The 26,617-nt window shown below is 40.5% G+C and overlaps 1 protein-coding gene and 1 long non-coding RNA gene across 2 annotated transcripts in view; one reads left to right on the top strand and one right to left on the bottom strand.

Moving 5' to 3' along the window:
* Positions 1-938: 938 nt before the first annotated feature.
* On the bottom strand, positions 939-15,559 carry LOC133609273 (uncharacterized). The gene is made up of 2 exons (XR_009815692.2): positions 15,407-15,559; positions 939-1,188 (listed from the first exon to the last, which is right to left on the bottom strand). It is a non-coding gene; the product is annotated as an uncharacterized lncRNA (long non-coding RNA).
* Positions 15,560-16,296: 737 nt separating this feature from the next.
* Positions 16,297-26,617, top strand: part of ube3c (ubiquitin protein ligase E3C) — a 50,122-nt gene continuing 39,801 nt past the window's right edge. The window contains exons 1-7 of the mRNA XM_061965805.2: positions 16,297-16,427; positions 16,973-17,076; positions 19,564-19,617; positions 19,729-19,803; positions 23,030-23,170; positions 23,247-23,362; positions 23,453-23,601. Coding sequence (XP_061821789.1) covers positions 17,011-17,076; positions 19,564-19,617; positions 19,729-19,803; positions 23,030-23,170; positions 23,247-23,362; positions 23,453-23,601 — 601 coding nt within the window. The 5' untranslated portion in view covers positions 16,297-16,427; positions 16,973-17,010. The remainder of the gene's footprint in view (positions 16,428-16,972; positions 17,077-19,563; positions 19,618-19,728; positions 19,804-23,029; positions 23,171-23,246; positions 23,363-23,452; positions 23,602-26,617) is intronic.

Here is a 26,617-nt window from a genome sequence, read left to right on the forward strand (position 1 = left end):
AAATGGATGGATGGATGTAATCTTTTAATGCTAGACATAGGGAGACCCGAAAATAATACGTTACAGTAGTCGAGACGAGACGTAACGAATGCATGAATAATGATCTCAGCGTCGCTAGTGGATAACATAGAAACGAATTTTAGCGATATTACGGAGATGAAAGAAGGCCGTTTTAGTAACACTCTTAATGTGTGATTCAAACGAGACAGATACATGATTTTTAGAATATTATACTCTGCCAGTTCATGATATTTTAATAAATGTAACTGTTTGAGTATGGCTTGAATGGTGTGTCCGACAACATAGCACATTTTAATAATTGGACTTACTTTTAACCTTTATGACAAGTATTTTCAAAGGAATACCAAATCTGTACAGAAAACATACAGCCATCAGAATTCCATCCAAACATTTGCACAACAAAATGAAGAAAAAAAACCACTTGAAGTGACACAGTATGGATCAGTTAGTTATTTTACCAAAGCTAAGGTCAAATATGTGGAAATGTGACTTTAATGTGTTTGCGATGCTAACAGTGATAGCAGCTCTGAAAGTGATCAGTGCTGATAGGACGGGTCTGATAGGGTGAAGTCTTATCTACCCCGCCACTGTCCCCCTTTTTTAGTCGAGTCTGGACAAATATTGTCATGTTGAACTCAGACTGAACTTTTGAACCGGTGCGACGTTGTTTCCTGCTTTTGCGCTGATAGCTCGCTCATTTTCACAAATTTTGAACAAAAAGTAATGTCCTCTTTTATTACTCAAATAGTGGGTGTGATGTTGTTTCCTTTTAATGTTAATAAGCTTACAATGGTATGCAGAGGTATAGTCATAACAATTTTATAGACACAGTATACTATTTATAGTCACGGTGGAGAGTGGGCAGGGGATATTTTCTTTTTCCTAGTGGGGCATAACAGAAAATATTTGACAAGCACTGGGTTAAGCAGACTTTATTGCTGTCCTGCAAGGACCCAAACTCCTTAAAATCCTGGTGGTGCCTCCTCTCAGGGTTTAAGAGATGCTTCACCTGCTCCTTTTAATCCATTTGACTTTGGCCGGCATGCGGGCCCCCTCCTATCTCTTCTCTCTCACGTCTCTTCTCTGGACGGGACGAGGCGTTAATTTGCAGGGGGGGAGTCGGCCCTTGACCCGGTCCTCGGCTGGAACCAGCTCATCTTTAATTAGCTGTCGGCAAAGAGCCCAGGATTCATTAGAGGAGAAATAGCGCTGTCAGGCAAAGCCATTTAAAAAAAGATGATGGAAACACACTTTTTTTTCCCCTCAAATGATGGGCGCCGTAATGACACTCTCTCAATAAGCAACGACAGTTTAATACGGTAATTGTCAGAAAAATGGCCTCGTTACGGCTAAGCCCCCGCAAGAGCCATTTAATGTGGCTGAACTGTATTTGCTGGCTGAAAATAGCAGCTTGTGATGGAAATGTTCAATGTCACAGTTTGCGAGGACCTTTTTCCTGCCGGGTCAAACTCTGTTCATTTCCTAAATGTGCGCTGGCACCGCCACGTTTGAACATTGATGACCATCGTTGGCTCGCTAACTGCGCCCACAGGAGCTGTACCCAGCCTTCTGCGTCCACAACGGCGGCACCTGTATGAACCTCCTCAAGCTGCCAGCTTTCTACAGCCAGCAGCAAATGAGGAACAAGCTACGCCATCGAGTCCTCGGCCGGCTTCGAGCTCAGCTTAGCAAAGAAAGACATAGTACCCTCTTGCCTCCCTACCTAGGGATACAGGCCTAGGCATCAGCAGCAGGTTCTCTGGTGGTGCGAGCGGTAGAAGAGCTCATCAAGAGCCGATGGCAGGATGGCCATGTGGATTGGCAAGTGTCCAGGCAGCCCTCTGTAGGGCTAGCACTGGGAAACCCCTATAAATGTTGGGGTAAAGAACGTGTACTCGGCTCACACCTGGCTGGCTAGCCGTGGTCAATGGGACTTCACTTTTGTCTGTAGAAACTGTAAGATGAAGAACTGTTGCAACATTAAAGGCCTACTGAAATGCGATTTTCTTATTTAAACGGGGATAGCAGGTCCATTCTATGTGTCATACTTGATCATTTCGCGATATTGACATATTTTTGCTGAAAGGATTTAGTAGAGAACATCGACGATAAAGTTTGCAACTTTTGGTCGCTGATAAAAAAGCCTTGCCTCTACCGGAAGTAGCAGACGAGTAGCGTGACGTCACAGGTTGTGGAGCTCCTCACATCTGCACATTGTTTACAATCATGGCCACCAGCAGCGAGAGCGATTCGGACCGAGAAAGCGACGATTTCCCCATTAATTTGAGCGAGGATGAAAGATTTGTGGATGAGGAAAGTGAGAGTGAAGGACTAGAGGGCAGTGGGAGCGATTCAGATAGGGAAGATGCTGTGAGAGGCGGGTGGGACCTGATATTCAGCTGAGAATGACTAAAACAGTAAATAAACACAAGACATATATATACTCTATTAGCCACAACACAACCAGGCTTATATTTAATATGCCACAAATTAATACCGCATAACAAACACCTCCCCCCTCCCGTCCATATAACCCGCCAATACAACTCAAACACCTGCACAACACACTCAATTCCACAGCCCAAAGTACCGTTCACCTCCCCAAAGTTCATACAGCACATAATATTTCCTCAAAGTTACGTACGTGACATGCACATAGCGGCACGCACGTACGGGCAAGCCACAGCTGCATGCGTACTCACGGTACCGCGTCTGCGCATCCAACTCAAAGTCCTCCTGGTAAGAGTCTTTGTTGTCCCAGTTCTCCACAGGCCAATGGTAAAGCTTGACTGTCATCTTCCGGGAATGTAAACAATGAAACACCGGCTGTGTTATCCGGCACAACAGTCAAGGGGTGCATTCTACGGCGGGGGTGCGTTATCCGGCACAACACCTGCCGCAATACACCGCTTCCCACCTACAGCTTTCTTCTTTGCTGTCTCCATTGTTCATTGAACAAATTGCAAAAGATTCACCAACACAGATGTCCAGAATACTGTGGAATTTTGCGATGAAAACAGACGACTTAATAGCTGGCCACCGTGCTGTCCCAAAATGTCCTCTACAATCCGTGACGTCACGCGCAGGCGTCATCATACCGAGACGTTTTCAGCAGGATATTTCGCGCGAAATTTAAAATTGCACTTTAGTAAGGTATTGGCATGTGTTGCAATGTTAAGATTTCATCATTGATATATAAACTATCAGACTGCGTGGTCGGTAGTAGTGGATTTCAGTAGGCCTTTAAATGTGCGAACTATACGAAACAGAGGCAATCGACCCGAATAACGGGAATTGCAGCCCTCCAGGAAACACATTTTGAAGGACAGGGCCAACTCCAAGATAAATACATCTTCTACTGGGTTTTGAAGACTACAGGACCCAGAGATGCTGGAGTTGCCTTTGCGTTTCACAGCAAGATTACCAGGAAACTGACATCAATTCCCACAGCAATCTCACCCAGGCTATCGTTTATGAGATTGCCGATTGAGAAAGGAAGATACTTGACTCTGATAAATGTGTTTGCCCCCAAGATTAAAACCACTGTTAAGGAGAAGGATACTTTCTTTTAAGAACTCACTAAAGTAGTGATTAGTGTTCCCAGAGGAGACAAGCTCCTAATATTGGGTGACTTCAACGCCCGAGTTGGGACGGTCTGGAAAACCTTTGCAAGCAAGTTTGGCAAGAAAAAAATAACTCCAATGGCGAGCTTCTGCTCATGTTCTGTGCACAACTACAGGTCAGCATTGCCAACACAGTTTTTCTAAAAACTATTTCATCTGGAAGCAACCACGCTCATTCATCAACAGCGATACAGGTTACACTGAGGGTGGCCAAATTAAAAACTTTAACACTGTTAGAAATATACGCCACACTGTGAATCCACACCAAACAAGAATGACAAACACATTTCGGGAGAACATCCGTACCATAACACAACATAAACACAACAAAACAAATACCCAGAACTCTTTGCAGCACTAACTCTTCCGGGACGCTACAAGGTATGTGTGTGTGTGTGTGTGTGTGTGTGTGGGGGGGGGGTATTTTGTAGCGTCCCGGAAGAGTTAGTGCTGCAAAGTATTCTGGGTATTTGTTCTGTTGTGTTACGGTGCGGATGTTCTCCCGAAATGTGTTTGTCATTCTTGTTTGGTGTGGATTCACACAGTGTGGCGTATATTTCTAACAGTGTTAAAGTTTTTTATACTGGCACCCTCAGTGTAACCTGTATCGCTGTTGATGAAGTATGTGTTGCATTCACTCGTGTGTGCGTACAGAAGCCGCACATGTCTTGTGACTGGGTCTGAACGATGCTAGAATGGATGAAAAGCGGATGTGACGATAGCTCGCAGAGTACGTTAAAGGCAGTGCATTTAAGGCATGCCCCCAATACTGTGGACCGGGTGGACTACGAGATATAATGACTGATGAACACCTTCGTCCGAAAATGAAGGTTGCCTCAGCTGAACCCCGGCATTAATGAACTAGCATCCAAGAAAAGATGGCAGGTATCTGGCTTGGGCACATCAGATTAGATCAGTGTGTTGCAAACTGAGCAGTTTAAAGTCCTGAATGGTTGGTTTATTCATTGTTATTTTATTTTCAAATTCATTAGCCTGTGGAAAAAGTTAATGTTGATATTTACCTCAGAAGGCTGCAAATAGAAAAGAGGCATTCAATTTTTATTTAATATGTATTTGATATGCCATTGATATTTTTGAATTATTATTATTATTATTTGAAACTCGATTTTGCATGTCACTATAAAGTTATATAAGCCTTGCTTGTTCAATATTCAATGCAAAACTTGTTTGGGTCCCTATTAAAAGGTTAATTTGTTCAACCTTGGCCAGCGGCTTTGTTCAGCTTAAAATTTTGTCCCACTCTGTATTTGAGTTTGACACCCCTGCCCTAGATAAACTAAGAAACATTTTTACAAGTATTAATATGAATATGAAGCATTAAAATGTATTGGCAAAAAAATAAATTTGAGGCACCACACGTTTCCTCGTCAAGTTCAGCCTTGACACATCTTACCTTTGCCGTGATAAAGGTCTTACGGCAGGTTTTTGTGCATACGCAAGCTTAATACATGACCCCTGGTGTGGATGGCATTCTCTTTGTTTGTCACTTTTCTTTTTTGTATAAGCGTTGCTTGTGCTGTAATAATGCCCTACGCAGAGCAGTGCATTGTGGGGGAAACATTTGTTATCCGTTTTCTGGCCTCTGACATATAATAAAGGAACATCCAGTTAAGAAACACTGAGCAGAACTATTCTGGCCTTGAGATGCATTACTGGGCCAGCCACAAATGAAGATTGTGCATGTCATAAATCTAACTATAACCCACATCCACTGCCTGTTGGACCACAGCCGTGTGTGTGTGTGTGTGTGTGTGTGTGTGTGTGTGTGTGTGTGTGTGTGTGTGTGTGTGCGTGTGTGTGCGTGCGTGCGTGGGTGTGCGTGTTATCGCAGGGCCCAAAGCCTCCTATCAGCTGGCCGGGGGATCTCAAAGTAGTAATTGGGTCTTAAAAAGCATAGTTGTCATTGAAATGAGGGACTCATCACAATTACCCGGAGATTTACGGATGATAATTGCCTTGTGATGGATGATAACTTTGCAAAAAGTTAATGCAGGTGCTGTGAATCATGCTGGCCCACTTTTCAGCCAAGACTTTAAAAGGCAAATTAAAGTTTTTAGCTACTTTGACTTCAAACTGAATTAGTCATACCTCCTACTTTGAGATCACAGGTGTCAAACTCAAGGGCCCGGGGCCAGATCTGGCCCGCCACATCATTTTATTTGGCCCTCGAAAGCCTGGAAATAATATGCGTCATTAAAGTACTTTATATTTTCTTACTAAGTGTATTACTTTTTTCCATTTTGACAGAAAAAAATACATATACTCAATGCAATCGCATATTTTTTAAACATAAATATTATAATATATAAAATACACGATCATACATTCAAACAATGTTTTTGTTGAAATATAATTTTTTTTTTTCTGCTTGACTTATGATTTCAAAGCAAGTTATTCATCAAACTGTCAAATTGATTTCAAAGCAAGTTATTCATCAAATTGTCAAATTGATGAATAACTTGCTTTGAAATCATAAGTCAAGCAGAAAAAAAATATTTCTATTTCAACAAAATGTATGAAATTCCCTGTGGTTTTACAGCATTTTACTGTACATTAAACCACTGTTTTGCTATTCACAATAGTACACGATTAGTTGGCTAAGTTGCCAGAATTTTACTGTAAAAATGCAGTTTTATATTTACAGTAAAAAAAACACTGTACATTTTACTGTAAAATTCTATCAACTGAGCTGCCTGTTTTGTACCGTGAAAAACAGTTGTTCGTTTTTCCATTTACAGTAACATTCCGGAAAAAATCACTATAAATTTTACGGCAAAATTTTTGCGACTGACCTGTCAGTTTTTTACTGTAAAATCTGCATTTTTTTTTTTACATTGTACAGAAAAAAACAAATCATCAAATGCTTAGGCAGTTGTTTAATAATATAATTCACTGTGAGAAGCGGCCCTCTGAGGGCAAACATAACTGCGATATGGCCCTCAATTAAAACGAGTTTGACACCCCTGTTCTAGATTATTCCGAAAGTGGTTCTTCTTTCCTGCCCTAAAAAAAACAATCACACACACATCACATGACTGAGCATGTTTTTGCTGTGTTACAGCACCGCTCAATGGGCAGTAGCTGGTACTGCATTGACAAAAACATGGAACCAGTGCTAAACATGCTAATTAAGATGAAAAATAAACTGAATGGCGCTGCTAAAAGCACATTAACGCCAACACGTCGCTTTTGCTATGTGCTATGCTAATACCGGGCTGTGTTAAGAGATTATTGCTCCATAAGGTCCATTCTGATTGATGGCTGTCACTAAGGACGACCTTCATTTTTGCATCGAAAATCGATGGCACGTTTGCATTTCATCAATCTAACAGCTCACTTTAAATATCATCTTCTTCGGCTCTTTTAGTCCCTGCACACAACGTCCGCTTTGAACGTTGATTATTCCTATCTCGGTGTGTGTTGGCTTTTTACTTCTCAATGAAAATGTCAAGAAAAGGCTCAAATATGCTTTTATTGTGTTTTCACTAATAGAATAAAAGGTTGCCCATTACAAACTGTATTTTTATTCATCTTTAAGTTCTGTGAGATAATTCAGTTCAGTTTTGAGAAGTCCAGATATAGTGCTTTCTGGACCTGGACTAATGTGGTTCCGACGCTGCAAAAAGACTCAAACTGTCACACTTTGCGTGCCATCTGATTTATTTCTTGTTTTTGCTACTGCCTGTGTCTTGCGTTTCCTTAGTTACCAGAGATGGGTGGAGCCACAACTCACACCTGCACACCTGCGTTTAGTTGCCAACCAGCCCTCTATTTGAAGTGGTATGTTAGAGGCAGGAAGAATCCTCTGGAGCAGGGATTCCCAAACTACAGCTCACACGCCGTATTCAGCCTGCCAGTGTCACGATGTGGCCCGTGGAACGTCCCAATTTAAAAAATATATATATGTGTACATCTGTATATGTGTATATATATGTATGTATGTATATATATTAGTATCGGTTTGCAGCTGAGTGTGAAACGACTGGGATGAGAATCAGCACCTCCAAGTCCGAGTCCATGGTTCTCGCCCGGAAAAGGGTGGAGTGCCATCTCCGGGTTGCGGAGGAGACCCTGCCCCAAGTGGAGGAGTTCAAGTACCTCGGAGTCTTGTTCACGAGTGAGGGAAGAGTGGATTGTGAGATTGACAGGCGGATCGGTGCGGCGTCTTCAGTAATGCGAACGCTGTATCGATCCGTTGTGGTGAAGAAGGAGCTGAGCCGGAAGGCAAAGCTCTCAATTTACCGGTCGATCTACGTTCCCATCCTCACCTATTGTCATGAGCTTTGGGTTATGACCGAAAGGACAAGATCACGGGTACAAGCGGCAGAAATGAGTTTCCTCCGCCGGGTGGCGGGGCTCTCCCTTAGAGATAGGGTGAGAAGCTCTGTCATCCGAGGGGAGCTCAAAGTAGAGCCGCTGCTCCTCCACATCGAGAGGAGCCAGATGAGGTGGTTCGAGCATCTGGTCAGGATGCCACCCGGTCGCCTCCTTAGGGAGGTGTTTAGGGCAAGTCCGACTATGTCTCCCGGCTGGCCTGGGAACGCCTCGGGATCCCCCGGAAAGAGCTGGACAAAGTGGCTGGGGAGAGGGAAGTCTGGGCTTCCCTGCTTAAACTGCTTCCCCCGCGACCCGACCTCGGATAAGCGGAAGAAGATGGATGGATGGATGGATATATATACAGGTAAAAGCCAGTAAATTAGAATATTTTGAAAAACTTGATTTATTTCAGTAATTGCATTCAAAAGGTGTAACTTGTACATTATATTTATTCATTGCACACAGACTGATGCATTCAAATGTTTATTTCATTTAATTTTGATGATTTGAAGTGGCAACAAATGAAAATCCAAAATTCCGTGTGTCACAAAATTAGAATATTGTGTAAGGGTTAAATTTTGAAGACACCTGGTGCCACAAACTAATCAGCTGATTAACTCAAAACACCTACAAAGGGCTTTAAATGGTCTCTCAGTCCAGTTCTGAAGCCGACACAAACATGGGGAAGACTTCAGATTTGACAGCTGTCCAAAAGGCAACCATCGACACATGCACAAGGAGGGAAAGACACAAAAGGTTATTGCTGAAGAGACTGGCTGTTCTCAGAGCTCTGTATCCAAACACATTAATGGAGAGGCAAAGGGAAGGAAAAACTGTGGTCAGAAAAAGTGTACAAGCGATAGGGATCACCGCGCCCTGGTCAAGATTGTGAAAAAAAACCCATTCAAAAATGTGGGGGAGATTCAGAAGGAGTGGACAGCTGCTTGAGTCAGTGCTTCAAGATCCACCACCAAGAGACGCTTGAAAGACATGGGTTTCAACTGCCGCATACCTCGTGTCAAGCCACTGTTGACCAAGAAACAGCGCGAAAAGCGTCTCACCTGGGCTAAGGAAAAAAAGAGCTGGACTGCTGCTGAGTGGTCCAAAGTCATGTTTTCTGACGAAAGCAAATTTTGCATTTCCTTTGGAAATCGAGGTCCCAGAGTCTGGAGGAAGACAGGAGAGGCACAGGATCCACGTTGCCTGAAGTCTAGTGTAAAGTTTCCACCATCAGTGATGGTTTGGGGTGCCATGTCATCTGCTGGTGTCGGTCCACTCTGTTTCCTGAGATCCAGGGTCAACGCAGCCGTCTACCAGCAAGTTTTAGAGCACTTCATGCTTCCTGCTGCTGACCTGCTCTATGGAGATGGAGATTTCAAGTTCCAACAGGACTTGGCGCCTGCACACAGCGCAAAATCTACCCGTGCCTGGTTTACGGACCATGGTATTTCTGTTCTAAATTGGCCCGCCAACTCCCCTGACCTTAGCCCCATAGAAAATCTGTGGGGTATTGTGAAAAGGAAGATGCAGAATGCCAGACCCAAAAACGCAGAAGAGTTGAAGGCCACTATCAGAGCAACCTGGGCTCTCATAACACCTGAGCAGTGCCAGAAACTCATCGACTCCATGCCACGCCGCATTAAGGCAGTAATTGAGGCAAAAGGAGCTCCAACCAAGTATTGAGTATTGTACATGCTCATATTTTTCATTTTCATACTTTTCAGTTGGCCAACATTTCTAAAAATCCCTTTTTTGTATTAGCCTTAAGTAATATTCTAATTTTGTGACACACGGAATTTTGGATTTTCATTTGTTGCCACTTCAAATCATCAAAATTAAATGAAATAAACATTTGAATGCATCAGTCTGTGTGCAATGAATAAATATAATGTACAAGTTACACCTTTTGAATGCAATTACTGAAATAAATCAAGTTTTTCAAAATATTCTAATTTACTGGCTTTTACCTGTGTGTGTGTGTATATATATATATATATATATATATATATATATTAGTATATATAAGTATCAATGATTGTCACATATATATACATATGATTAAGTATAAGCTTCTGGCTGAATTTTTGACCACTCCTCTTGACAAAATTGGTCAAGTTCAGCTAAATTTGTTGGTTTTCTGACATGGACTTGTTTCTTTAGCATTGTCCACATGTTTAAGTCAGGACTTTGGGGAGGCCATTCTAAAACTTTAATTCTAGCCTGATTTAGCCATTCCTCTACCACTTTTGACGTGTGTTTGGGGTCATTGTCCTGTTGGAATACCCAACTGCGCCCAAGACCCAACCTCCGGGCTGATGATTTTAGGTTGTCCTGAAGAATTTTGGAGGTAATCCTCCTTTTTCATTGTCCCATTTAAAGCACCAGAAATATACTGACACCAACCAACCACAAGATAGTGTTTTAATTTGAAAATGATAATAAGACCCCTTTAAAGACAGTTTGAATATTGTTGATTTTTTTAACGTGTTATTAATTGTACGATTATTGGTTTACATGAATTAAGTATTTATTTTTGGAATATGATTGTATTATCAAACATGTTATTATACACTAGGTCACCTACTCAGTGGCCTAGTGGTTAGAGTGTCCGCCCTGAGATCGGTAGGTTGTGAGTTCAAACCCCGGCCGAAATATAAAAAAAATTGGGACCTATTACCTCCCTGCTTGGCACTCATCATCAAGGGTTGGAATTGGGGGTTAAATCACCAACAATGATTCCCGGGCATGGCACCGCTGCTGCCCACTGCTCCCCTCACCTCCCAGGGGGTGAACAAAGGGATGGGTCAAATGCAGAGAACATATTTCACCACACCTAGTGTGTGTGTGACAATCAGTGGTACTTTAACTTTAACTTATTGTAACAGTTAGAGCTGCGACAAAGTTTATGCATACAATATTGATACGAGAGGACCGCAGATTAGAGTATACAAATGAGTATTAAAATGGGACTTAAATGCTTCTACTGAGGTAGCATCTCTAACTGTTACCGGGAGGGCATTCCAGAGTACTGGAGCCCGAATAGAAAACGCTCTATAGCCCGCAAACTTTTTTTGGGCTCTGAGAATCACTAATTAATTATTTTTTTTTTCATTTATTTATTTATTTCAGGCAATGACATACAAAAGTACAAAGTTGACAACACATCATAAAATAAATTAATATAGTGCAAAAGTTAATGTAGAGTATGTAATGCATGATTGTCCAGTTTTGCCTGAAAGGGAGTGGGAAGAAGATAATTAATTTAATCCCACCCCCAGTTCTCCATTCAGTGATTATTCACATGAGTTTCACTTTTACTTTGTTCAAGGGTTATAATACAGATGTTGTATCATAGTGGCATTACCACAGGTAACAATAATTATTACACTGTAACAATAATTTGTATCAACAATGTAGGAATAATGAATATACCAACAATGGTAATAGACAACATAGCAATAATGGTAATAGACAACATAGCAATAATGGTAAGGAAACATTGAGCACATGTTAACACTTTGAGACAGAGTATAGCAGCAGGTCAATTTAAAGACCCTCATCTCTATATTTGAACCAGACCCCATGTTTGTATAACAGTTTAAATAGATTAATAAGCCGGAGTTCTATGAACGCAGATTTCATTCATGTGTATTGACCCTTTATAAATAAATGTCATAAAAACAAATCTATTTCATGCTCTCTCTCAGTAAGCTGTGGAGTCCCCCAAGGCAGTATATTAGGGCCTTTACTGTTCCTAATATACATAAACGACATGTCATCAGCATGCGACTGTGAATTGTTTTTGTTTGCGGATGACTCTGCCCTGCTGGTATCCGGCAAGGACAAGTCACAGGTGGAGAAAATCCTCAGTGCTGAACTCTGTAGAATTTGCACCTGGCTCGCTGACAACAAGCTATCCATACACTTGGGTAAAACGGAATCCATCCTATTTGGGTCCCACATCAACCTTAAGAAAGTCAATGACTTCATTCACTATTAAAGTGGGTGACATTGTTATCACCAGGAAAGATGAGGTCACCTACCTAGGTTCCATTCTAGAGGCTAATCTTTCCTGTGATAAAATGGCAACGAAGGTAATCAAAAAGGTCAACCAACGAATGAGATTTCTCTCCAGAATCTCCTCTCTGGTCAACAAAAGCACCATGAAGATTCTGGCGGGAACTCTCGTTCAACCCTTTTTCGATTACGCATGTACCTCCTGGTACCCTAGCACCTCCAAAACCCTCAAATCTAGACTCCAAACATCCCAGAACAAGCTAGTCAGGTTACTTCTAGACCTCCACCCCAGATCACACCTCACCCCTACCCACTTCTCCAAAGTGGGCTGGCTCAGGGTGGAGGACCGAGTAAAACAACTTGCACTGAGCCTAGTCTAGAAAATACACTACACCTCCCTGATACCGAAGTACATGTCAAACTACTTCCTTAATGTAAATGACCGCCATAACCACAACACCAGAGGGAGCTCCACTAACCACGTTAAAACCAGATTCCAATCTAACAAAGGTCTTAACTCATTCTCCTTCTATGCCACATCAATATGGAATGCACTCCCAACAGGTGTAAAAGAAAGTGCATCTCTATCCTCCTTCAAAACCGCACTAAAAGAACACCTCCAGGCAACTTCAACCCTAAACTAACACCCTCCCTTCCTCATCATACCTCTTCGGAATTGTAAATAATCAAATGTAAATAATCAAATGTAGACACTTTTTCTTATCCTTTCTGATCTCTCTCTCTGTGTCCACTACTTGCTGTACATATCCTACCAAGTCAGTCCTACACTGTTCCAATGTCCATTTCTCTGATGATGCAATTGTTGATGACTGAAGTGTTGATACCAACCATACTCTCCTTATCCCACACCCCGAATTGTAAATAATGTAAATAATTCAATGTATATACTCTGATGATTATCTTGTGTGATGACTGTATTTTGAATATAGTATATATCAGTGACGTGCGGTCACTAGAGGCAGGTGAGGCAGTGCCTCACCTGCCATCATGGAAAGAAAAAAAATGTAAAAAGAAAAAATTTTTATTAAATTGTTATATGTATCCAGTGATTATACTATAAAGTTATTTTCCGTTTAACTTCACCAGTTTTAGATTATTTTTATTCAAAATCGCTGAATTTTCACATTTGCCGTTCAAATACTGAGAAGAGACGGTGCGGTGATCAGTAGCCAGTTGAGGCACGTCACTCAATTGTGCCTCACCATGGATTGTGGACTCGACTAACTGCTGGCCTGCTTTGCAGTGAGACCGTATTGCTATATGAATTATATTATACATTTCCATAGTTTAGTTAGCTGAGGTATATAATGTACAGTGTATTTTGTCAACAACTGTATGTGTGTAACGTATTTCTTGTGCTGAGCAATCATAAAACTGCTGCGAAGACGCACTGGCTGAGGCTCGCGTAATCCCGCCTCCTGGTGCCGGTTATTGCACCTCCGCCGCAGACTGCACCCCCCGACGGTAGCGCCACACCAACCAAAGCCCAAACCCAAACCCTCCACGTGCAAGACAGAATCCACCCAAAAAAAGTCACTTAACAAGAAGCCAAAAAGTGCAAAAACAACATTGCTCGCGCCGGAGGAGCCGTGAACGACTGCAGGGACACAACATTAGGTACACCTGCAGACTGCAGCACGGATTTCATATTTCATTCATTCACAACTCCTCCAACACGAACACCACTGTTCCCGCACTTATAAGTAAAGGTAAGACCATAATAACGTTTTTTTTATTAAATGTGCTTTTTTGTGTGCTACAGTTTGTATGTGTAAAGTTAAAGTTAAGTTAAAGTACCAATGATTGTCACACACACACTAGGTGTGGTGAAATTTGTCCTCTGCATTTGACCCATCCCCTTGCTCACCCCCTGGGATGTGAGGGGAGCAGTGGGCAGCAGCGGCGCCGCGCCCGGGAATAATTGTTGGTGATTTAACCCCCAATTCCAACCCTTGATGCTGAGTGCCAAGCAGGGAAGAATGCTGGTATGAGCTTTTAAACATAACCCGTTAACTGCTGTCAATCAAATGGTGAATAAGATACTCTTTAGGGTTCATATGTTTGTAAATCTGACTGTGATGAAGTCAGTGCCTCACCAGCCATCAACCTCACCGAAAGTCACTGGTATATATCTGTATCATGAATCAATTTAAGTGGACAAGTTGAAAAACGTATTCAGGTGTTACCATTTAGCAGAGGTGGGACCAAGTCATTGTTTTGCAAGTCACAAGTAAGTCTCAAGTCTTTGCCCTCAAGTCCGAGTCAAGTCCCGAGTCAAGACAGGCAAGCCCCGAGTCAAGTCCAAAGTCAAGACTGGAAAGTCTCAAGTCAAGTCCTAAGTCCTGCATTTTGAGTTTCGAGTCCTTTCAAGTCCTTTTAACCACAGTAATATATTAACACAGATTGTGTATGCTTTTCAAACGCTGTATTTATTTATTAAAACAAGTGCATTTTAAATTGCAGGAAAGAAAATTGTGCTGACATTGCACTTTATAATAGCACTATTAACCAGTCATTTTAAACATTAACTCATTCCTTTACAGAACAAACACATTGAAAAATAAAGTGCAAATGTACTTATTTGTACAAAAGTGTTAACATTGAAAAAACATGACATATACGTGAACATAACAAAAAAGTTGTACTTTTTATATGTCAGGGCCCTATGCTGCATTGCATTTGCAAAAGACCAAATTAGCCAAGAGTCTGTCAGTCATTTGTGCACGATGGGGGCGTAGTATGATGCCACCATGGCTGAAAACTCGCTCCACTGGAGCACTGGAGGCAGGCACTGCCAAGACTCTCATGGCCACTCGGAACAGTGAAGGAAGAGTCTTCATGTTCAATGCCCAGAACAAAAGGGGGGAGAGAGTTGTTTTGGGTTGGTGCACTACTTGTAAGTGTATCTTGTGTTTCTTATGTTGATTTAATTAAAAAAAGAAAAAAGAAAAAATTATTTCTTGTGCGGCCCGATACCAATCGATCCACGGACCAGTACCGGGCTGCGGCCCGGTGGTTGGGGACCACTGAGGTAAACAACCAACAGTATGTCAGAAAGCTAGCTAAAACGGTACACATATTCATAATATAGTATACATTTTAACTGACCTTTATTTTACTATTTTTGTCTTTTTTTAGGTGGCTAAAATACGCGGTGCTGCTGACCGCCGTCTAACGTTACGTGTGATATATTGACTAACGTAACCCTGCTTAAAAAAAATCACTGAACAAAAAGTATGAATAAGGTAGTGAACTGCAACAGATTCCCGTGTTTGCAATAACGTTATAACGTTAGCAGTGAGTTTACAGCCTCACTGATTTAACTACACAGCAAATAAAAGTCACGTTACTTAGCCAATAAACGTTATATTACATTCAAAACTTACCGTTCTTTGTGCAACTTCAAATGCCGGACGAAGTTGGAAGTTGTTGCCTCTCCATCAGTAATTTTCGAACCGCATGTGTTGCATACTGCAAACCGTTTTGTGTTGACCACCTCGTAATTTTTATACCCAAACGAAATTATTTTAGGTATCATTTTTTGTTCACTGGCGTGTGGTTTGGACATGTCTTCTTCCTTGGTTGTCCTGCAATTTGATTGGATGAATGCTGTGTGATGAAAACAAAGTAGATCTAATTTGATTGGCTGTTGTACTGAGCTCAGTACAACAGCTGGTGTGCTCTAGATAGCACACCAGCTAGAAGGTCTAGTTTAGCACACCAGCTAGAAGGTCTAGTTTAGCACACCAGCTGACACACGCAACGCTGATAGACAAGTACACAATGAAAAATACGGAGCGCTCCCGAATAACTTTTTCATCTTTGGGTTTTGGGGAAAGTAGTAAGTCATGTCAATTCAAAAGGCTCAAGTCCAAGTGAAGTCACAAGTCATTGATGTTAAAGTCTAAGTCGAGTTGCAAGTCTTTTTACATTTTGTCAAGTCGAGCCTAAAGTCATCAAATTCATGACTCGAGTCTGACTCGAGTCCAAGTCATGTGACTCGAGTCCACACCTCTGCCATTTAGTGGTCAATTGTACGGAATATGTACTGTACTGTGCAATCTACTAATAAAAGTTTCAATCAATCAATCAATTGATAAAGATTAGAAACGCCTCCACACACATTGTCAATAAATACAGCAGAGTTACTTTTAGCATCGAGCCTTCAGTTACCTTTGCCTGCCTTTCAGTGACAATTACGACTTTCGTCCGGCACTCGAACGCAGCATTGTTGTGCGTTTAATATCGACGTATACATTGTCCAATCAGCTCTCTGGACGTAACAGGAAGCGGAAGTAATTTGTTCCCGTCCCTTGTGTTGTGTTGACTTGAGAGCAAAATAAGACGTTGGATTCATGTAAAAGCAGACAACATTAATGCGTAACTCGCACAACTCACAGGTGAAAGGTAACGCGTCACGTGTTGTCGAGTGGCGGTTTTTCAGTTAGGTTGTGTGGAAAAGTGGAAATGTCAAGAGAGGCAGCCCGCCGTCAAGGCAGCCTGAATGAGTGCTAACCTCGGCGGCTAGCTCGTTAGCTTCTTTGCTAACGTCAACAAAGTCATGCTACGCAAATATGTGCGACTATGTGATTTGGATGTTTCTTAAATGGAATAAGTGTACACTCAAATCCTGACATAGTGAAACAGTAGAACGTAGATAGTCTAGTTTAGCGCCTGACAGCTGCTGAGTCATTTGCTAGCAAAGAAGCCGGCTAGCTTAACCATTGCGAGTGTTGGTACCACAGTGATGCTCTTGTGTTGTCAGGTCCAACAGATGGTGGATACATTTTAGCTGCTGGGAAAATGTCAACGTCCTAATGTTTCATATAATTTTACTTGGATTAAGCTACATGGAAATGTTGATCAAGAGTCGAGTTTCGGAGGTGGAACATTCTCCCTGGTTGTGCAGTGTGTAAAAAAACAAACAAACAAAAACTCACTTTCTCTTTCAGAAACAAGTCAAGTCAATATCTGATCAGTCAATGGGAAAATGTTCAGCTTCGAGGGCGAGTTCAAGACAAGACCCAAGGTGTCACTGGGAGGAGCAAGCAAGAAGGTATTGGTGCTGCGCTTTTTTAAACCATCCATCCATTTTGATTGATTGAGACTTTTATTAGTAGATTGCACAGTACACGACATATTCCGTACAATTGACCACTGAATGGTAACACCCGGATAAGTTTTTCAGCTTGTTTAAGTCAGGGTCCACGTTAATCAATTCATGGTATAAATATATACTATCAGCATAACACAGTCATCACACAAGTTAATCATCAGAGTATATACATTGAATTATTTACATTATTTGTAATCTGGGATGTGGAGGTGGTTGGGGCGTTTAGGTTTGGTTGATATCAGCACTTCAGTCATCAACAATTATATCATCTGAGATCATCATCTGACATTGAATAGTGTAGGTCTGACTTGGTAGGATATGTACAGCGAGCAGTGAACATAGTGAGCTCAGAAAGCATAAGAACAAGTACCGTATTTTTCGGACTATAAGTCGCAGTTTTTTTCATAGTTTGGCCGGGGGTGCGACTTATACTCGGGAGCGACTTATGTGTGAAATGATTAACACATTACCGTAAAATATCAAATAATATTATTTAGCTCATTCACGTAAGAGACAAGACGTATAAGATTTCATGGGATTTAGCGATTAGGAGTGACAGATTGTTTGGTAAACGTATAGCATGTTCTATATGTTATAGTTATTTGAATGACTCTTACCATAATATGTTGCGTTAACATACAAGGCACCTTCTCAGTTGGTTATTTATGCCTTATATAATGTACACTTATTCAGCCTGTTGTTCACTATTCTTTATTTATTTTAAATTGCCTTTCAAATGTCTATTCTTGGTGTTGGGTTTTATGAAATAAATTTCCCCCAAAAATGCGACTTATACTCCAGTGCGACTTATATATGTTTTTTTCCTTCTTTATTATGCATTTTCGGCCAGTGCGACTTATACTCCGTAGGGACTTATACTCAGAAAAATACGATATATATACATTTGATTATTTACATTTGATTATTTACAATCCGGGGAGGTGGGATGTGGTGGGGGGAGGGAGGGTGTTAGTGTTAGGGTTGTAGTTGCCTGGAGGTGTTCTTTTAGTGCGGTTTTGAAGGAGGGTAGAGATGCCCTTTCTTTTACACCTGTTGGGAGTGCATTCCATATTGATGTGGCATAGAAGGAGAAGGAGTTAGGACCTTTGTTAGATAGGAATCTGGGTTTAACGTGGTTAGTGGAGCTCCCTCTGGTGTTGTGGTTATGGCGGTCATTTACATTATGGAAGTAGTTTGACATGTACTTCGGTATCAGGGAGGTGTAGTGAATTTTATAGACTAGGCTCAGTGCAAGTTGTTTTACTCTGTCCTCCATCCTGAGCCAGCCCACTTTGGAGAAGTGGGTAGGAGTGAGGTGTGATCTGGGGTGGAGGTCTAGAAGTAACATCCATCCATTTCTTTTTCTACCGTTTGTCTCTTACGGCAGTGTTTTTCAGCCTTTTTTGAGCCAAGGCACATTTTTTTCCATTGAAAAAATGCAGAGGCACACCACCAGCAGAAAACATTAAAAACTCAAACTCGGTAGCCGATATTGACAATAAAAAGTTGTTCTCGCAAGTGTTGGATATGAATTTAAACCATAACACACCATGCTTGACTAAAGCTCTTGTCTCCAAAATACTGTCACATCACGCCGTGACTTATTTGGAGTTTTTTTAGTGTCTTCCTGTGTGTAGTGTTTAAATTCTTGTCTTGCGCTCCTATTTGGGCTTTTCCTGTTTTGTTGGTATTTTCCTGTAGCAGTTGCATGTCTTCCTTGAGCGTTATTCCCAGCACCTGCTTTGTTTTAGCAATCAAGGCTATTTAAGTTGTCGCTATCCATCTTTCCGGGACATTGTTGATTGTCGTGTCCTGTTAAGATGTACTCTGTGGACGCTGTCTGCTCCACACGATGTAAGTCTTTGCTGTCGTCCAGCATTCTGTTTTTGTTTACTTTGCAACCAGTTTTGTTTTGCATAGCCTTCCCTAAGCTTCAATGCCTTTTCTTAGCAGCACTAGCCTTTTGTTTATTTTTGGTTTAAGCATTAAATACCTTTTTAACTGCACGCTGTCGTCTGCAAATTCTGATCACGACAAACCGTGTTCTCGACATCTTCAAAGCAATTAGCTACTTGCTGCCACCTGCTGATATGGAAGAGTATAACATGGTTACTCTGCCGAGCTCTAGACAGCACTGACACTCAACAACAACACATCATTTGCAGACTATAATTATTACTGGTTTGCAAAAAATATTTTTAACCTAAATAGGTGAAATTACATAATCTCCCACGGCACACCAGACTGTATCTTAGTAGTTGAAAAACACTGCCTTACGGGGTGGCGGGGGTGCTGGAGCCTATCTCAGCTGCATTCTGGCGGAAGGCGGGGGTACACCCTGGACAAGTCGCCACCTCATCGCAGGGCCAACACCAAGCAAGTCTTGAGAAAAATAATCCCCGAGTGAAACTGTTGTTTTGTTTGCAGGAAGAGAAAGCATCTTTGCTGCATCGCACTCAAGAGGAAAGAAGGAAAAGAGAGGTAAGTCATATGTTAATTTTTTTTATCAACAAGCTACTGCATGTGTACAAAGTCTTATGATGCAGTAAACCTGCTTTGTCTCACTGTGATATTTCTGCGTGTCTGTGTCAGGATGACAGAAAGCGACTGAAGAATGCCATCATCATTCAGTCTTATGTACGTGGCTACCAAGACCTGAAACGACAGGTATGGATACCGGGTATACTATATTGGCACGTTACGGGTATAAACATACAGTACAGGCCAAAGGTTTAGACACACTTTCTCATTCACAACACAACTGATAAAGCAACCCCATTGATAAAGCAAGACATTCCACTAATCAACCCTAATAAGGCACACCTTTTCAGGTGACTACTCCTTGAAGCTCATTGAGAGAATGCCAAAAGTGTGCAAAGCAGTAATCAGAGCAAAGGGTGGCTATTTTGAAGAAACTAGAATATAAAACATGTTTTATGTTAAGTACATAACTCCACATGTTCATTCATAGTTTTGATGCCTTCAGTGACAATCTACAATGTAAATAGTCATGAAAATAAAGAAATTGAATTAGAAGGTGTGTCCAAAGTTTTGGCCTGTACTGTACATTCTCTCACAGTTCACTGAGTGGCTCTTAGAAGGCTTTCATGGTCTATTTTGTTGTCCAGGGAACACACATTGGCCAGGTTGATCAATGGAATTGCTGGCTTGTATGGGTTTTGGTATAGGCAAATACGCGGACATATCGGAACAGAAACAATCACTAGATGACTGAAACATGTACAGTAAACATAGAGAGGGGTCTGTAGTCTTAATAATGAATTTGCTCAACTGAACCCATTTCGCAGTGGCACTTTCCACAACAGCAACACCTCCTCATTTTGGACCAATCATGCTCACGGCAGACGAGGCGTACTCACAGATTCTGAACATTGCGAGTGTTTTTTTTTTTTTTTACATATTCTGTTTTCTGTGTTTCTGTAATAATTTGGACAATATTTTGTGGATTTTATTTGTTAGTGTTACATTTTTACAGAGTTATCATTTTGTTCATGTTATTGAAGTATTGTTAATGGATATTGTGTTCAATTTGCATGTCGCAAAATTCCATACAAATAATAAGGAATTGTTTTTTTTAACACATTTGGTATGTTTCTTACTTGGGCTGAACAATTAACCAAAATTTAATCACAATCATGATTTTGGCTGCTATGATTAAATGCGGGTGATCGTCTGCGATATTAACATTTAAAAGGCAGGCGCCACTGCACATCAAATTAAGCACTGTCACAATTGGCGGCAGAAAAGCAACAGTGACTGGTCTTCATGATCACAGAGTTCCATGACCACGCTGACCACCTGGCCAGTCGGCATTAACAGACTTTTCCCAGGCATCATTTAATGAGAAAAACACGAAATGTTAAACGGGAACTGTACTTATTTAAAATTTTTGCCTATCGTTCACAATCATTATCAGGGACATGACGGTGGATGTTTTTTTTTGCATTCTAAATGTTAAATAAATGCGATCAAAACTTTGCTTACAATGGAGCCAATAGGAGCAGCACAATTCCGCCTATAAAGCCCTTAAAAAATATCCAAACCCCTCCATTGAGGTTTTACATACATGATGTAAGTATATATGTAATGTAGTAACGGGCACATTTTGTAATGGCATTTAATCATTTTAAGCATACGCTCCGCAACGTTTGCTTTTTTTTCTTCTTCATCACTGATTATTACTCACTGCTGACTTCATGAGAGCCAACAAACATAATAAAACATCACTTACTGTCCAATGTCTGCTATCATTAAGATGCCGACTGCTGGGATGTTCATATATTCCCATTTAGATGAAAATTACTCATAATCCTCACGAAAAAACGGATGGGGGTACGGGGGGGTGATAACCAAGCGTCTTTTCGTGTCGTCCTCGCCAGTTTTGGGTCCAAAATTGCTGTCAAAGTGTACCAACTTGTCAGAATACCTACTCAGACGTTTTCTGTCCAGGTGAGAGGCATGATTTATGATCTAGAATAAACTTACAGGTAGCAAGGAAGCAGCAGACCACTTGATGATGTCAACATAGAGACACACGGAAGTAATCACGTTTCCGCTATAAGTAGTTTATCTGCTTTAACACTTATAATAACGGTATCACTAATACTTGGTTAATATTCAAGTCACGAGTATTGTTTGCGCTTTTTGAATGAATATTTATCGGATTTTATGGGTGAAATAGAGGAGCTACCATAGGCTCCGCTGTAAGCGGACTTCTATTTACATTTAGTTAAAAAAAAATGTCATCCTTCGTCATGTTTTTCATAATGATTGTGAACGATAGGCAAAATTCCAAAAGAAAGTGGATTAAATTAAATACTAATTATGAACAAAGGTGTCTTTATTTAGCATATATATTAGTCTACTTCATTACAAATTATATGGTCACGTCACTTTCACGCTCTAACCCACCAGCTGCGCGCCCGCAATACTATGTTCTACGGAAGAATCGTGACTAGGGCCGCAACGATTATTCAATTAATTTGATTAGGAAAAAGCTTTGAATTATATTCTGTTCCTTTTAAATTATCGTTTGAGCGTAACTATCGTATTTTTCGGACTATAAGTCGCAGTTTTTTTCATAGTTTTCCAGTGCGCCTTATATATGTTTTTTTCCTTCTTTATTGTGCATTTTCGGCAGGTGCGACTTATACTCCGAAAAATACGGTAATAAAAATAGGTATTAATGCACACGTTAAGTTAAAGTTAAAGTCCCAATGATTGTCACACACACACTAGGTGTGGTGAAATTTGTCCTCTGCATTTGACCCATCCCCTTGTTCACCCCCTGGGAGGTGAGGGGAGCAGTGGGCAGCAGCGGTGCTGCGCCCGGGAATCATTTTTGGTGATTTAACCCCCAATTCCAACCCTTGATGCTGAGTGCCAAGCAGGGAGGTAATGGGTCCCATTTTTATAGTCTTTGGTATGACTCGGCCGGGGTTTGAACTCACAACCTACCGATCTCAGGGTGGACACTCTAACCACTAGGCCACTGAGTAGGTTATGAGTACAATTTCAATGTTAATGATGTGCATATATTAGAAAAATAAATGAAGATCATTTATTTTTACTATTTTTCCTAAAATACACATTGAGGCTATTCATCAGATGTAATCGAACAGCTACAGCCTTAATTCTGATTAATATTGGTGTTTAAAATTTTTTTTGTAAAAATGATTGTGATTATTATTTTAGCGGTAATTGTGCAGCCATATTTTCCACTTTTTAAATACTGGTTCAGGCACCATTTAATCTACGGCACTGTTTCAAAAGCAACATTTCTTGTCAGTTAAAATTTAAAATGATACCCATTTATTATCATAACGGGTTGCACCAAATCTAATTGTGGCGACTGTCTGTGCAATTTTTGTAGTACGCCATCCAGAGGGCCACTTTTGACGAGTGTGTCAGCCAGACACAAGCGAAGCAGCATGCTCTGGAAGCTACCACCCTCTGCCTCTTATCAAGACAGCTCATATTTTTCTACAGACAGAGCGTGGATGCACATCGATTGGTGAGAGGAGTAGTATATATTATATTATGTGCTGCCATTCTTTTCTTCACACTAGTTTGTTTGCGTGGTTTTGCAGATCTGGCTGTGTCAGAACCTGGTGAAACAGAACAGTCAGTTTGTCAAGCTGCTGGTGGGCTCACACAGACAGACGTGTATGTTTCAGATCAAGAGAATACTGGGCTTCTGCTGCAGGTGCTTTATTAGTGAAATTATTTTTTTATTCGTGTGCGGACAAGGATCGGTAAAGTGTCTTCTCACCTCTCACTCTCTCTTGACCATCAGACTCGTGCAGAACTGCGCTGACGATAGTTTAAATGTGGCAGTCCCCATGCGGATGCTCGAAATCTTCTCCTCCGAGAGAATCTACCTTCCCATCATGACTGACGCTAACTCTGTGATTGAACAGATTTTGCACTATATGGTACAGAAAGGTAAGAGAGAAACCACTTTCATGATAATAAGGCACATTTTTCGATTCAAAGAAAAGTTGCATTGTCCAGTAATGGTTACATTAAATATGTGATATTGTAGCTGTCAAGCAATGAAAAAAAAAGCATAAAATTGATTAGGATCGATCATTAATCTAATATGTAATAAATAGATTAATCTAAAACACCCTTCACATGAGGTTTCATCATTTTAATTCATTACTATTACTATAAAGATGGATAGATAACTAAAAAGTAGCTATATAAAGGAATGTGTTGTTTTTAACAGACATGAACCCATACAGTCTATTTTATTTACTAAAATAAAACATCAGGTCAATATAAAGTTTTGAAGTTAACACATCAAAAAGCAATAGGAACACTTTTCTAAACAATAAGTATTGAATGTTGAAATTGCTGCTTTTAGTCTGCTTCAGGTAATACAAAATAAATAAACCAGATCCATCAATTTCAGTTCCATCCCCTTTTTTGTCAGGGCAAAAAAAAATTGAGACCACATTTAACAAATAAATGTTTATATTGGTCACAAGTACTTGTAAAAGTTTGGAAATGGTGGCTTTGATTGGCTTTCCTGATTGTCAATCACTGGTCTCTCATACACGTACATAAATGTGCAACTTTATCTCATTTTTTAAACCCTATTTAACGACAGAAAACAAAGTTATTTACAAGTGATGGTACACTTACAGCTAACATCAGTCTCGTGACAGAGTAAGTCCTCCTTTGTGCTGCATGGCGGTAAGTACAAAAACAGTAACGATAGAGATTAAAAATTTAATTAATGTGATTAAAAACCTTTACGCACTAAATATAGCTAATGAATAAATCATAATGTGATCATTTGACACCCCTTTTAATTACAATACTTGTAATAATTAGAATAGCCATCCATCCATCCATTTTCTAACGGTTGTCCCTTCTGGGTTCGCGAGGGGTGCTGGAGCCTATCTCAGCTGCATTCGGGCGGAAGGCGGGGTACACCCTGGACAAGTCGCCACCTCATCACAGATAGACAGACAACATTCACATTCACACAGTAGGGACAATTTAGTGTTGCCAAAAATATACATTTGGCTGATGGTAGAGCTTTTAAATCTATCATGATATTGCATCTTGATGACACATTCTAGCTGGAACAAAGTAGCATCCTCGCGAGCAGCTAATGTCTCTCCACAGTGCGGCTTCTAAATCACTAATCCTCGCCTCCATGGAGGCACGTAAACTACGTATTGTACAAGTATTATTATTGATGTAAAATTTTATATGAAGCGCCTTGTCATTCAATAATTTACATTTGACATGTGCTTCTTCATGCTAAACGCCCACCCCACCCCCCACACGCACACACACACATTACGCGGAGCCCTACACACAACGCATGTTCTGCGTTTTGGGAGGGCCGGGCTTGATCTCTACGAACAGAAGCTGGCTGACATGACAACGGTAGTACACCGACAACATTTCCATACCTGCCAACTACTCCGGTTTTCCCGTAATTAGTACGGTTTTCATCAACCTATTCCGGGTTACGGTTGCAGTGATAAAAAATACGGTTTTTCATTAATTAAAAAAAAAGAATTTTTTAAAAAGTTTTATTCACGAAATCGCGTAACAACAATGACAATCGACACTGCTTCCCGTAACTTCCTATCGAGCCATTCCGAATGCCATGCGCGAGGCTATTTATAGCACCGCTGCCAAGCACGAGGCCATTGTTTCCAAACGAGCGAACGATCATGGAATCAGCCGGAGAAAAATCGCATACGAGTCTTAAACTGTTGGGTTTCCTCTTTCTTCATTCATCTTCAATGAATACTCCAGTTGTATATATATGAAAGATGATGGTTTATTTTAAGGATGGTTCAGTACAATGCCTCACAGCACCGGGAAACAAAACATCGGTAACTGTGGAAAATAGAACACACCTCCATTGAACTTTTCTGTGTGTGTCTCATATTCTCTCGCGCGAAGTGAACCGGAAAAGATCATGTGACGATAGCGCGGATGAACCTGCACTACCGTATATAACCTATTGGAGGCGCATAACAACAACAGCAAGCCTTTCTTCTCATGATACACAGAAACAGCATTAATAACAATGAGATCACATTTACTCAACATAAACCGAAAAGAAAACTGCAGTCATTCCGTGAAGAATATTCAAAAGCCTATCCGGGAATAATTATCCGTTCCAAAAAGGGTGAAAACTACGCGAATTGCACCTTGTGCAGACAAGATTTTTTGATCGGACACGGAGGAATTAGCGATGTAAAAGACCACGTTGGGACAAAAAAACACAAGTCTAATGCCGTTGCTAGCGATACAAGTGGAAAACTTCCAACGTTTTTCGTCGCCCAAACAGATTCTTTGGATGTGATAAATGCCGAAGTTTTATTTACGGAAGCAATAATTGAGCAAACAAAAAGGTAATGACACCAATGTTATCTATTGGAATTGTTTAGTACTGTTATACTGTTAAAAGTGTTTATACTATTTATGCTTTCAAGTCAAAGTTGAAGAAATCTTTTTAAATGTTGACAGCATAACTACCAAAATACAGAAGTATGTCCTTAATATTTTTGCAGTGCTATTTCTGTTGAAAAGTTCAAATGATTACATTAGAGATGTGATGTGCCACTTTTCAAGTGTCTGATGGCTTAAATTAATTTTCATTAATTTTTCATATTTTGAATTCTTTTGAAAGGCTTACAAAAAAACTACATTTGAATTGTAATTCCATGCTATTGACAGGACTATTAATTTTAATGAAGTTAGCTTACCATGTTTACAGTATGATAATTGTGATAGAAATGTGAATTTTAGGCACAGAATATTTTTTACAATTGAACAAGGCAGTAGATTATACAAGCTTGGACAGAAAGTTAATAATGACACCAATTTTTTTTTTAATGGAATTGTTTAGTACTCTTTTACCATTTGTTTACTGTAAAAAGTGTTTATACTGTTTATACTTTCAATTAACAAATTGAAGTCTTGT

The sequence above is a fragment of the Nerophis lumbriciformis genome, linkage group LG07 (genome assembly GCF_033978685.3).
Source record: "Nerophis lumbriciformis linkage group LG07, RoL_Nlum_v2.1, whole genome shotgun sequence".
In the NCBI taxonomy this organism is placed as follows: Eukaryota; Metazoa; Chordata; class Actinopteri; order Syngnathiformes; family Syngnathidae; genus Nerophis; species Nerophis lumbriciformis.